This window comes from Miscanthus floridulus, unplaced genomic scaffold (genome assembly GCF_019320115.1).
Source record: "Miscanthus floridulus cultivar M001 unplaced genomic scaffold, ASM1932011v1 os_2215, whole genome shotgun sequence".
Taxonomy (NCBI): domain Eukaryota; kingdom Viridiplantae; phylum Streptophyta; class Magnoliopsida; order Poales; family Poaceae; genus Miscanthus; species Miscanthus floridulus.
This window is the reverse complement of record NW_027098161.1, coordinates 1-14,475: the sequence shown is the minus strand read 5'-3', so window position 1 is coordinate 14,475 and position 14,475 is coordinate 1. Positions and strand designations below refer to the sequence as shown.

At 41.0% G+C, this 14,475-nt stretch overlaps 1 protein-coding gene and 1 long non-coding RNA gene across 2 annotated transcripts; one reads left to right on the top strand and one right to left on the bottom strand.

Moving 5' to 3' along the window:
* The first annotated feature begins 9,453 nt into the window (after window positions 1-9,453).
* Window positions 9,454-11,201, top strand: LOC136534705 (zinc finger BED domain-containing protein RICESLEEPER 3-like). Its single transcript, XM_066527086.1, has 5 exons — window positions 9,454-9,834; window positions 10,171-10,554; window positions 10,664-10,764; window positions 10,848-11,044; window positions 11,179-11,201. Exons 1-5 carry the CDS (start codon window positions 9,454-9,456, stop codon window positions 11,199-11,201), a joined length of 1,086 nt encoding a protein of 361 aa, XP_066383183.1.
* Window positions 11,202-13,203: 2,002 nt separating this feature from the next.
* On the bottom strand, window positions 13,204-14,270 carry LOC136534704 (uncharacterized). Its single transcript, XR_010778787.1, has 3 exons — window positions 14,000-14,270; window positions 13,508-13,657; window positions 13,204-13,353 (listed from the first exon to the last, which is right to left on the bottom strand). It is a non-coding gene; the product is annotated as an uncharacterized lncRNA (long non-coding RNA).
* Window positions 14,271-14,475: the final 205 nt, after the last annotated feature.

Below are 14,475 nucleotides of genomic sequence, written 5' to 3'. Positions count from 1 at the left end.
GACGCTTCGGTCGTGTTGACCGGACGCTGGACCTCAGCGTCCGGTCGCCCGATGACAGCCATGTGTCACCTGCATTCAATGACATTTTTCTGGTCTCAACAGTAATCTTCTGACCAGACGCAGCAGCTTCAACTGACCGGACGTTGGACCCTCAGCGTCCGGTCATTTACAGTAAGGTACCGACCTTGACTAGACACGTGCGGTCGCATGTGATCAGACGCAGCCCAGCATCTGGTCAAACTCTAGCTCATGCGTCATCATGTGTCAGTCTGACCAGATGCACCCTGCCAACGTCCGGTGCACCTAGTGAGACTTTGTCTTTTCTGTGTAGGGCGCCGGTGGCACCGTCGGACTGTCCGCACTCTACGGGCGAACACTCCGCCGGTGGAGTTTCTTCACCAAGTTGATCAACATCAACTCCAACTCCATTGTAAATATGCCAACACCACTAAGTGTACACCACCATGTGTATGTGTGTTAGCTTTTTCATAATCATTTTTCAAAGGATTAGCCACTCAACTTGCCACGCCACTCAATCCTAGCGACGATGCAAAGTTAGATCACTCGAGTGGCACTAGATGACCGATATGCAAACAAGTTTGTCCCTCTTGATAGTACGGCCATCTATCCTAAACCCGGTCATAAACTTCTCTACACACCTATGACCGGTGAAATAAAATGCCCTAGGTTATACCTTTGCCTTGCGCATTCCATTCCATCTCCTCCAATGTCGATGCAACACATGCACCAACATGATCAACAATGATATGATCCACTTCATATCATCATGTGATCATATTGGTTCATCGATCTTGACTTTACTTGCTCTTCACCGTTGCCATCGTCCATCGACGCCAAGTCTTGCTCATGCTTCACCGCCACGCGGTCCATCACTCCAAAGCCTTTGACTTGCCCTTCATGCTTGCAACCGGTCCATCAAGTCAAGTCTTGTCTTGATCTTCTCCACCTTGATCACATGACTCAATGTCATGTCTCATGTGCATTTAAGCTCCTTCATCATCACATGTGTGAGCTTTGCAACATCTTCAAGCCATTTTCACCTTCATGGCATATGTTGCTCACACATATGTACATGTGGACTAATCACCTGTGTATCTCACATAAACACAATTAGTCCACCTAGGTTGTCACTCAATTACCAAAACCAAATAAGAACCTTTCAATCTCCCCATTTTTGGTAATTGATGACAACTCTACAAAGATATGGAAATTAAGCTCTTTTGGATTCATGTTGCTTGCCCAAGCAATTTTACCATGTGTAAATGATTTTGGACAGGTACCACAAACCCGAAATGGTAGTATTAGCTCCCCCTACATATGTGCTAGAGTATTTAATTTGAAGCTTGCACATATGCATAGATTAAAATTGTGGGAGAGTAATTACTACCGAATGATGCTAGGGTGTATAGAGTAAACCTTTAAAGTGTGATACCAATCGGAGTTGTACCTTTAACTTCATCCTTAGCACCATGGTTAGCTAGATGTCACTTGGAAATAAAATCACTAGATACCTCGTGAGATCAACATTAAAAGCAAGGTACTAGCATTACTTGAAAAGTATACCAAGTGTTTAGCTATCATCCTATGCATGCTAGTTATCAAATCATCATTCAAGTTCTACAACTAGCATACACCACACAAGCATGCATATTAAATTTGAAAGCTTATGCAATGCAAGCAAGCACATGAATATGCACATATCAAATGCAATCAATCAAAGTTCATGAGCTTGCTCCCCCTACTTGTGTGCTTCTCATTATCCAAGAATTTTGATCCTTCTCTTTTCTCCAATGTTGCTCCCTCTTTGTCTATGTTCATGTCCAACCTCCTAAGCTTTCATATCTTATCTCTCCCCTTACACAATTTATCTCTCCCCCCTATAGAGGCTTTTATATCTTTGTACAATCTCTCCCCCTTTGTCATCAATTTCCATAAAAGGTGTGCTTCTCATTGATGCAAAGGTATGTATTTGGGGTAGATGGTTGAGGCTTGAATCTTGCATTTTTATGGACATCTTTCATGATTGTTGGAATGACACCACTTGAGGATACCAATTGTAACTTGTGTAGGGCTTCTTGAGATACCACACATAGGATCTTTGATCTTGATATCAATTTGTGTGACACCTCCCCCTATGTGATAGCATGGGTCATCCATTAGATACACTTGAGCTCTTGTAGTTGAGGGATGCATTCTTTATTTGATGATCACTTAAGGTTGAGGATCACTTGTAGAACCATCATTATGTGTAGATACCACTTGAAGGAAGTGAATACCATTTGAAAGAATCTTCTAGTATGGAACCACTTGTTTGATTTATCAATAAAGACCATTTCTTGAACATTTGCTATCTTCATGAGTACCACTTATAGGATATCACTTGTGAGTTGATCTAGACATCACTTATGAAATCTTGATAAAATACTTGAGTCTAGATACCACTTGAAACATACAAACTAGATATTCATTTGCATTGTTGTCTTGTGCTTGTACTCTTATTACTATCATGAGCTTCTATGGTTGACTTGAACTAAATTGATTTACCTAAGCTTTCAAGTCCAGTTTGAACCAATGACAAGCTTCTTCACACCTCTTGCAAGGGTTATCTTATCAATGTTGTACTTATCACTTGGTAGCAATCCAAATTAAGTCAAGTACTTAGGTTCACTAGCTCATGAATAAATTCATATACTAACCACTAGATCAAGTAATCATTCAAGCAATAGTGGTAGGCCATGAATTTAAATATTTCATTTGTTATGCATGATCCTATGAAGCATGTACTATATATGCACTAACCGCATACTAGTAAGGGATGAAATGATCATGCACATTACAATGGTACCTTTGCTATGTTGGAGTAGAGGATAGTCACATAGATTCCAATTTATTACTCCAATAGTAATGTGAAGTCCAATTATAAGCTTGGTGAAGACCAATAGATACCATGTTGAATTTCATTATTCACCCATATGAAATGAATACCACTTATGATCAAGTGCACTTTCTTGTTGTGGTTGACTTGCTTTATCTTTTCATCTTTGCTTGCATGAGAGTATCAATTTGAGAATACCACTTAAAATATCATGACTAGCTCTCTTTTGGGTGTTGCTTGCTTTTCTTAATCAATCCTTTTGATTGCTTCAACTAAGCATCTCAAATGTCCCTCGGATCACCACTTCCATGTTAGCCTTCCAAGTATCACACTTGGTTTACCTACACATAGGCGGCAAGCCCCTACACTTAGGGAGAAGTGACCTCTCTCCAAGAACCATTATTGACACTCACTTGAAATAACTTGATTGATTGATCCAAGTGATGGACTTAACTTGATGAGTAACCTTGATTTCTTCTTTAAGTCCTTTTCTTTCTTCTTGTTTAAGTTCTTTTCTTTCTACCAAATAATTTCCAATGGTCACTAGAACTTAACTTTAACTTCATCTTGAGTTTGATCTTGATCTTCCAATTTGAGTACCAAATATATGCAAAGTACACTCCACAATCAAATGGCCTCGTACTCATATCTTGTCATGCTTCTAGATCATCTCAAAACCAAACTTAGGTACCTCAAACATTTGTAAACATGTTTCTAACTTGAGGACCTTTCAATCAAAGTGACTCTAGATCAATCCAACATTTGTCACTTTTCTGACATATTTTGTACCTCTCAAAGAAATAGGCATATCTCCCAAAGTACAAATCCAAATACCACTAAATTTGGTGGAGATGTTCTTTACTAAGTTATATAGCATCTGTAAAAATTTGAGCTTCATTTGACTTCTAGATTACTGCCATATATCAATTCTTCCACCACTGCTACATGCTGAAAATAGCTGCACTATAGCTGACAAGATCTACTCTAAAACTGAAGCATTTCTTATCCAATTCTCATGAAACTTGTACAGAATCTTATACCAAAAGTCTAGAGCATGTACACCAATTTTCAAGCCAATCCAATAGGTTTTGATTTCTCAAACGTGGCTAAGATCACAGCTAGCTCAGATTTTGCAATATAGGACAGATTTCAACAATTGAGCTATACTTCATTAAATATGAATCAAACTTGATACTAACTTGTTTGAATACTTCCATAATACATATATCCATTCAAACCACTTACTAAAGGTCATCTTATGAACTTATCCAACACAAATCAATCCAAACTTGACTACTAATCAATTATCCATTCAATCATCTCATAGCAAGCAACATTGCATATTTATCCAATTCAATCAACTCATATGCACCCAAATGAAATGATCAACAAGAGATATACCTTGGTTAGCTTATGATCATCCAACTAGCAAGCTTCAACTTAAATATTTGCAAGTCATCAAATATATCCAATGAATCACCAACAATTTGAAATTTACACTTGTATGTTGTAGCACATTTGGACTTCACTCAATTTTCACTTGGCATTGGGTTTGTATGTGCACTAGGCTTCATAACTTGATTCAACATATGATGAACAATGTGAGATCAATTGAATCAAGTCTCCAATGCTGTTGGTACCTACAAACAATCATTCACTTTTAGATGGTACCCAAACAAGTTTGGGTCCTCTCAAGTTAGGAGCGACATACTTAGGCAATGTCTTAGTATGAGTAGCGGGATGCTTTGCAATAGCAACCATAGTGGTACCATTACCATTCTTTCTAAGCACATTATTATCAACAATTGAAATAGGCTTAGAAATGTCACCTAGGGGACATGAATATGCCATGTGTCCCCTTTCCCGGCATGAGTAGCACTTTCTTTTTGCTTGAGCCTTCTCTTCTTTGCTCATGTGGTGCTTCTCATTGCCTTGCCTCTCATGGATTGCTTGAGCCTTCTTCTCAAGCTTGGTAGGACACTTAGAGGCAAAGTGTCCCACACTTCCACACTTAAAGCACTTGATGTGAGCATGATCTTTCTTCTCATCTTCATTCTTGCTCAACATCTTGGCATCTTGAGTTTGCATTGGATGCCTTGCCTTTCCACCCCTTCTTGTTTTCTTCTTCTTTATCATCAAATCACCACCATCTTCATGGTTGATTTTGATTTGAACTTGGGGTGTCTTCTCTTGCTCAACTTGTGGTTTTGGTTTAGGCTTCACTTGTTGCTTCACCAATTACTTGGTTGGGCACATTGAGGTAAGATGACCCCGAGTGCGGCACTTGAAGCACTTAACATGATTTAGTCTCTCTTCTTCTTTTATCTTCTTGAGCTTCTCAATGTTAGGGCAACCATTTGCAAGGTGTCCTGCTTTATGACACCGATAGCACATGATATGAGAGAGCTTTTTTTGTTGTAGCTTCTTCATCTTCCTTTCTCTCTTTCTTTCGCCCTTTGTCATCTTCTTTTTGAAGCCAAGGCCGCACTTGTCACCATAGTTTCTTTGAGTCTTCAACATATGCTCAAAGGTGACTTTTGAGTTATAGCACCTCTCTAACTTATTGCTCAATTTCTTCACTTCACTTTTGAGCACAATGTTCTCCTTTAAAATGTTAGTCTCACAAGACATAGAAGTAGAACAAGCATCTATATGTGAAGAGCATGGCATATCTAATAAATCGTCACAAGAGGTGGATACATGCTTCTTTCCTACATCATAAGGGTTATCAATATTTTGCAATTTATCATTTGATCTATGTGATGAGCTCTCATTATTTTTAAGTTTCTTTGTAAATACTTTAATGAGAGAAGCATGTTGTTCTAATAATTCATCATGAGATGCAAGTAGTGTCTCATGATTCAATTTAAGCTCATCAAGTAAAGATTTATATGCATCAAGCAATTTCTTATGTTCTTCACAAGAGTTCTTTAGAAATGAGTTTTCATTATCTAATTTCAATGTTTTAGCTTTCTCATTTTCTAAAGACATGATCATGCTAGCAAGTCGACTAATAAGCTCATCATATGAGTCAACATGATCAACCACATCATCATTTGATACCTTGGTGTCACCTTGTGATATGAGACAATGTGGTGTAGTGGATGGGCTTGTAGTAGCATCATCATGGCTTGAGCATGAACCATCATCACCATCAAGTGTGCATGGGGTAGCATCGTCACTTGCAACACTTATGGCACCATCATCAACCTTGTCAAGTGAACTTGTAGTAGATTGATCATCATCATCATCATTTGACCATGAGGTGGAGCAATCTTCCACAATCACCAAATTGTGGTTATGCTCAACACACTCATGCACCTCCTTCTTGGGTTCATCCTCCTTGAATTTACCATCATCCTATGTGGAGGAATCACCGAAGGTTTCTTTGATGGACTCCCATATCTCACGAGCGGTTCCTTTGATTTTTACTTGTTTCATCAAATCAAAGCTTAAAGCATCCATTAGAAAACAATAAGCATGTGCATCAAATTTATAGAGAACTCTTTGAGCTTTGGTGAGATTTCTATGATTCAAGACATGGGTGAGACCACTTGTGACAACCCACCAAAATTTAGGTCCCTTTGCACAAAAATGATTAAGCATATGATTTTTCCAAAGTGCAAAGTTTGTGTCATCAAAAATGTGTGCCTCACAAACATCTAGCCCATTAGACGCCATCCTCTCGGGTCGATGAAGACCACAAATGAGAGATCGGGCTCTGATACCAATTGAAAGGGTCGAGATGGCGACTAGATGGGGGGTGAATAGTCCTTTTTAAAACTTAATCACGTTGGCTAACCGAAATAAGTGTAAAATTAAAACTATCGGACTAGCCAAGACTATACCCCTCTATCTATGTTCACTAGCACCTTGCAAAGATACTAATCAAGCAACAAAGGTGCCGGGCTAGCTAGAGCTCTCCTAACCAATTCTAGAAGCAAGGTCACACAAACCTATGCCACTAGTACTTTAAGAAATAAGGGAGCTCCTACACATGCTAGTAAGCAAAAGCACAAAGCCAACTAAGCTCACTAGCAATGCTCAATAACAAGGCAACCAATGCCAAAATAGAGAGCGCAATTACTTAGCTACACAAACTAAATAATGTGACTAACAAAGTTACACAAACCAAATTAGCCACACAGGGGAGCTACTTCTATGCTACACAAGCAAGAAGGTAACTAGCAAGCTACATAAGCTAACTAATTACAAAAGCAACAACACAAGCTCAATGTATATGAAAGTAATCGCAAGCTTGTGTAACGAGGATGCAAACCAACGGGAAGAACAAGGTTGACACGATGATTTTTCTCCCGAGGTTCACGTGTTTGCCAACACGCTAGTCCCCGTTGTGTCGACCACTCACTTGGTGGTTCGGCGGCTAATTGGCATCACCCACCAAGCCCGCACGTCGGGCGCCGCAAGAACCTACCCCGAAAGTGAGGGTAGCTCAATGACACGCTTTACTAAAGTTGCTCTTAGCGGCACCCGCGGGGCGAGCACAATGCCCCTCACAAAGCACTTCTCCGGAGCGCCACACAAGCTTCTTGCGGGCTTCGACGGAGACCACCACCAAGCCATCTAGGAGGTGGCAACCTCCAAGAGTAACAAGCACCACCGGCTTGCAACTCGATCACCTAGTGCCACTCGATGCAACCTCACAATGCAATCGCACTAGAATCGCTCTCTCACACAATCGAATGATCACTATCAAGTATATGTGAGATGGAGGGCTCCTAAGCACTCTCAAGCATGGACACAAAGTCCCCCAAGGTGCTCAGCACCAGCCATGGCCGAAGGCCACTTCTATTTATAGCTCCAAGGGCTAAACTAGCCGTTACCCCTTTACTGGGTAACTATCGGGTCGACCGAACGCTCCAGTCGTGTTGACCAGACGCTGGACCTTAGCGTCTGGTCACCCGATGATAGCCATGTGTCACCTGCGTTCAACAGCATTTTTCTGATCTCAACGGTCATCTTTTGACCGGACGCAGCAGCTTCAACTGATCGGACACTAGACCCTCAGCGTCTGGTAGTTTATAGTAAGGTACCGACCTTGACCGGACGTGTCCGGTTGCACATGATCAGACGCAGCCCAGCGTCCAGTCAAACTCTAGCTCCTGCGTCTTCATGCGTCAGCCTGACCGGACGCGCCCTGCCAGCGTCCGGTCACTTCTAGTGCCAGCGTCCGGTGCACCCAGTGAGACTCTATCTTTTCTGTGTAGGGCGCCGGTGGCACCGTCGGACTGTCCGCACTCTACGGGCGAACACTCCGCCGGTGGAGTTTCTTCACCAAGTTGATCCACATCAACTCCAACTCCATTGTAAATGTGCCAACACCACTAAGTGTACACCACCATGTGTATGTGTGTTAGCTTTTTCACAATCATTTTTCAAAGGATTAGCCACTCAACTTGCCACACCACTCAATTCTAGCAACGATGCAAAGTTAGATCACTCGAGTGACACTAGATGACTGATATGCAAACAAGTTTGTCCCTCTTGATAGTACGGTCATCTATCATAAACCCGGTCATAAACTTCTCTACACACCTATGACCGGTGAAATGAAATGCCCTAGGTTATACCTTTGCCTTGCGCATTCCATTCCATCTCCTCCAATGTCGATGCAACACATGCACCAACACGATCAACAATGATATGATCCACTTCATATCATCATGTGATCATATTGGTTCATCGATCTTGACTTTACTTGCTTTTCACCGTTGCCATCGTCCATCGGCGCCAAGTCTTGCTCAAGCTTCACCGCCACGCGGTCCATCACTCCAAAGCCTTCAACTTGCCCTTCACGCTTGCAACCGGTCCATCAAGCCAAGTCTTGTCTTGATCTTCTCTACCTTGATCACATGACTCAATGTCATGTCTCATGTGCATTTAAGCTCCTTCATCATCACATGTGTGAGCTTTGCAACATCTTCAAGCCATTTTCACCTCCATGGCATATGTTGCTCACACACATGTACCTGTGGACTAATCACCTGTGTATCTAACATAAACACAATTAGTCCACCTAGGTTGTCACTCAATTACCAAAACCAAACAAAGACCTTTCAACCCATTCGATTGATCTCGATGCCGATGACGGCGACAGCGACGGTGGGGTGGCAGCCTCGACTGACACTCATGGTACCTCATCGACTGGTGGTACTGGTAAGCTCATATCTCCTGTTTGGGAGGATTTCACTGAGATTAAGGAAGGTAAAATAAGAGTTGCTGCCATCTGTAAAATGTGTGGTAAGAGGTATTTTGCTAGATCTGTTGCTGGCACTGGTCATTTGAAACGGCACCAGAAATCATGTAAGGCAAAACATGATAATGATAAGTGGGTCCAGTCTAGGCTTGCTCTGAATGCTGATGGTTTGCATAACTGGGTGTATGACCCTGCTGTTGCTCATACTGAGTTATGCTGGTTGATTGCTAGGCTGGACCTTCCATTAGGCATAGGTGAGACATAGGCCTGGGAGGATTACATTAAGCGTGCTCATAACCCTAGATTTGAAAAGGTTTCTAGGTAGACCACTACTAGAGATATGGGCAAAATGTTTGCTGATCAACGTTCTTTGCTTATGAATTCATTGTTGCCTGCTTGCTCATATGTTTCTTTGACACCTGACATTTGGTCTGGTAATGCTAAGGAGGACTATATTTCTGTTGTTGTTCATTATGTTAGTGCTGATTGGGAGTTGCAGAAAAATGTTGTTGGTTTTAGGCTAATTGAGGTGTCACATTCTAGTGAAAACATTGCTGAAAAAATAGCTGGTGTGGTTGAGGAGTTTGATTTGATTGATAAGATCTTTGCTGTCACTCTAGACAATGCTTCATCTAATTCTAATGCTTATGATATCTTGCAACCTATCTTCTTTGGTTACTTGGGTTCTTATCCTGCACCTACACGTGATGATCCTCATAAGGTTAAGTATTTGCTTGTGCATCAGCGTTGTGCCTGTCATATCATTAATTTGATTGTTAAATCTGGCTTGAAGAGATTGAAACGTTTTACTGAAGATTTCAAAACTGCAATAAACTTTTTGAATTCCTCTAATCAAAGAATTGCATTGTTCAAAAATTACTGTATTGCTCAGGGTATAAGATCTAGAAAGTTTGGCTTGGATATGGATGTTAGATGGAATTCCACCTATTTAATGCTTAAACATTTGCTGTCATACAAGGAAGTCTTTTCTGTGTGGCTTAACTCTAATTATGGTTCATAATTGTTGACTATACAGCATTGATATGTTGCTGAACAGATAATGGTGTTCCTGGAACTCTTTTATGATTCTACTGTTGTTATGTCTGGTGTTTATTATCCCACAGCTCCACTTGTTTTGCACCATATTCTTGACATTGCTGAACATTTGCATAAAGCTGAAAGATATCAGAATTTTAGAATGATTGCTTATCCTATGAAGCTTAAATTTCTTAAATATTGGGAGAAAATTCCACTGCTTTATTCATACGCATTCATTCTTGATCCTAGAGCTAAGATGAAAGGATTCTTTAATGTGCTTGAACTACTTGCTCAACATACTGGATCCACTTATAGTTCATACTATGCTGATGTGAAAGATGAAATGTACAGATTGTTCAACAAGTATGAGCAGAAATTTGGTGGTGCAGCTAGGTCTCAAAGGGTTTCATAGCCTTCAGCTCATTCTAGTAAGAGAAAGCAGGCATGGGGAAGGATCTTTGGAGGCCCTGGTGCATCCCCTGGCTGTTCCCTCTCATCTTCATCTACTCTAGCTAGAGCTGGTGTTAGTGAGCTCTCAGCTTACATGGACAGTGACCTTGTCATATGTTATGAGGAATTCTTTGGCATACTGCTCTGGTGGCGTGACCACAAGGTAACCTATCTAATCCTATCTATTATGGCTCGAGATATCATGTTTGTTCCTGTATCTACTGTCTCTTCCGAGTCTTGTTTCAGCTTGTTAGGTAGGATACTCGAAGACCGGCGACGGCGCTTGTTGCCTGAGCATGTGGAGATGCTCACCTGCATAAAGGACTGGGGGCAAGGAGTAAGAAGAGAACAACATGCACTTGAGGACGTGGACCTGGAGGAGGCATTCAAGAACCTGTTCCTGGACGAAGAAGGTGAAGGCAGCGGCAGCGACAGTACTGCTGGTGCTGGATAGTGATGACTGATGAAGAAGGAGAACTGGAGAGGCAGTGACTCTTTCCTGTTTCCTCTTTCCTGTTTAGATCAGACTGATGGCAAAAGAATGACATATTGACATGAATTCTGTACAATTTTGCAGGTACTTTTGGTCTTTTGCTGTGACTGAGTGAGTGTGAGATGAGAGTGGACTGTGGAGTGTGGACTGTGGAGTGGACTCACTAAGTCACTAGGACTTTGCCACTTTGGTTGGCTTTTGTAATAAGACGCTACTACTAAGACTTTGACTCTTTGAGCTGGCTGCACTCTTTTTTCCTTTTTAGGGTTTCTCAAAAGGATGAGTTTTACCTAAAAAAGTTTTTAATGAGGCAGCATTGCACAAAACAACTCCTTTTGATCATCATTTTCATATAACCTTGTCTCTTTGTCTTTTCTCTTGTGTTCTGATTTATGATTGTGTGGTACTGTGGTGAATGTGAATCTGTGAATGAATGTGTGAGCTTTTGTGAAAATTGATGGAATCTTGTTCAAAACTGGTGAAAATGAAGAAGCAGTTCAAACACTCGGTGAAAATCTGGTGAAAATGAGATGTTATTTTGTTGTCGGGCTGTGGGCCGGCACAGCACGGGAAAAATGGCCGTGTCCAACGGGCGGCACGGCACGGTCAGACGGCCCACAGGCCGTGCCATAGGCCGTAGGCCAGGCACGAAGCCCGTGAAGGCACGGCACGGCAGGCACGACGGCCCGTCGAGGCAAGACCCCCATCGGGCCGGCACGGCACGATGTCGCCCCCGTTGGCCATCTATACCAAGAATGCGAGTAGCACACTGCACACACCATAGCCTAGCAGCGTTAGCCCCGTAGGAGCCAAAAGTGCCGACCGGCGCCGCTAAGAAAGCGAACCTGGGCATCAGCGTCACTGTTGGAAAAATCAATAGAATCTCAAACATAGTTAGTTAGAGGCCTGTTTCTAGGGCCCAAAAGATAAAAAAAAAAGGGACTCGAGATCTAAAAACTCTTCAGTTTGACGTTAATGCGCACAACCAGAAAAAAATCAAAGGGAATGAGAATACTCCATTGTAAGATAAAAAAACAAACTAAAAATTGTAGGTTATGGTCCACGCATTTTGCACACAAATTCTCTATTTAGAATCTATATTCATTACAAGTTTGCTGGATACTCTAGTTCACAGACCTAATTCTGTTGGGCCTTGCATATATCATTCGCCAATGAGCTCATGAACTTACACGAAATGTTAGTGAAGAGTTCTTTGTGAATCGCTTGAGTGGACTAACCTGTCATAAAGCACCAATACAATTTGAAGTCTGTGTATTTCCGTTGGTTAATGGAAATGGGGAACTCCTCGCATTGAAAAAAAAATACAATTTGAAGTAATTGGTTGCTAATCCAATATGAAAAAAATAACTTAACTCTAAGCAAATTGTTTCAGTAATCAGCTACAACTCTGAATCGTTGTCTATGATTCTAGTGTGATCTAAAAAAATTATTTCATGACAGTAGACGTGATGTTTTTCCAGTAATGCCACATACATGTGCACATCCATCGTACATTCAAATCCTTGTTCTGTTATTGACTTAACTCTTCACTTATCAATTTAGAAAACTTTTCAATCATGCATTAGACATGCAAATTAAAGTGTCTTACTGTCAGGTACGACACCCGCAAGAGCTATTGCAACTAACTGTAAAATATTGGACTCAAGCAATATTTCGGCTTTATTTGACCTGCAAAAGAAATGATCGCATGCAAAAATAAATTCATCTTATATATTCTATAGTTCTTTAAACAAATGTAGCAAATTATACACATTTTTTCAGTCGTGATCATGCAGTTCTGTAGCCATACACCTATATTGGAATGGCACATCGGGGCACAAATTTCAGACCTACCAGCAAATTCTGAATACAACTGTGGCTGCCCAAGCATTTACAATGGCATCAATCCTTTTTATTGCATCCTCAATACGATGAGAACGAAACCAATTACCAATGGCTTATACCAGCATTTATTTCAATTTTAGAAAATTGGTGTGATCGACCTTTTCAACCCATAAATGAATAAATCGTACCTATACCTAGCATATGGACCACTGTACCTACAAATTGAATGGGAAACAACATTTCTCCAGGGCTCGAGAAAAACCATTGGAAGAAGTCTATGCGTTCTTCCTCCACATGTGCGGGTGGCGACAGTGGCAATTCTGAAGGCAGGTGACGGTGAAATGCATCTACAGCTGCTGCCACACCATCCTCATTGCCTATTGCTATCGCCAGTTCCATAGTTCGTGATTTTACCTTCAGCAAAGGACCATGAATGGATTAATTAGCACAATGTGGCCTTACCAAAGCAGAGTTCTGCATCAAAAACACTCTTGGCATACTAATGAATCAGATAAGTGCATCACATATAACCAGATGCATACAGTGAAAGCATAAGAAATAGTACTACCTCTGGATCAAGCATGAATCTTATTGCATTTGATAGTGCCTCTACAGTAAGTTCTGCAATAGGTATAGGTGCAGGACCCACTCCTCGTGCATGAACTCTCTTGCCCCAGAAGAACTGGTCTCCAAAAAATGGCACTACGGTAGTAGGACACTGTCAAGGTTACAAAGAGTTGTCAAGAGCACTTACAAAGGATTGATGGCAGTCAATGCTATAGATGCTAATTGCCAACTTCTTGCTATTCATTGCAGATTATATAGTCAGCTGAAACTCTGTATTGCATGCCTCCATTAGGCTGTAAGCCCTTTGCTTATAAACAATCTAGATTATATAATCAGCTGAACCTTATATGGGCACCCTCAAGTGCTCTATTCTTTAATTTAAGTAACATGTTTGAACAAAAAAAAAAGCATTCATATCCTAAGGCCCTTATTATGTTCGCTCAAACCTCTGTAGCACAGAGAATTTCATTCATCAAAGAGATTAGCAGCTTACCCCAGCTATCAGCCCTGCTGCTGTAGTACCTGCTCCACCATGATGCACCTAATAATCGCACATATAATCTGATTAGTAAATTGTATTCATATACAGAAAATATATTGGATAGAACAAGGTTTGAATGGCTGTAAGTATCTTTTGCGGGAAGAAATGTGTTTTCAGCGAAAGCTTAAAAGTAATGTTTTTTCACATGCTATGGCCTTGGTGATGCATCAAAAACATATACTTGCTCTACTACCTACTACTCCCTCCACTGATCTTTATTTGACATTCAATATAGATTTGGCGTCCTGGGTGTGGGCATCCTCAATAGCCAAAATATCATGTTGAAATGCTTCAAAATATCATCAGAGAAATCATGTATCTAGTACACATAAAGTTACATATAGTTCAGCTTGAAATTCATCTTAGATGTCAAGAAACAAAATGGACAAGCAGTCAATCTGATACTATTCATCACGTGATGACAGTGC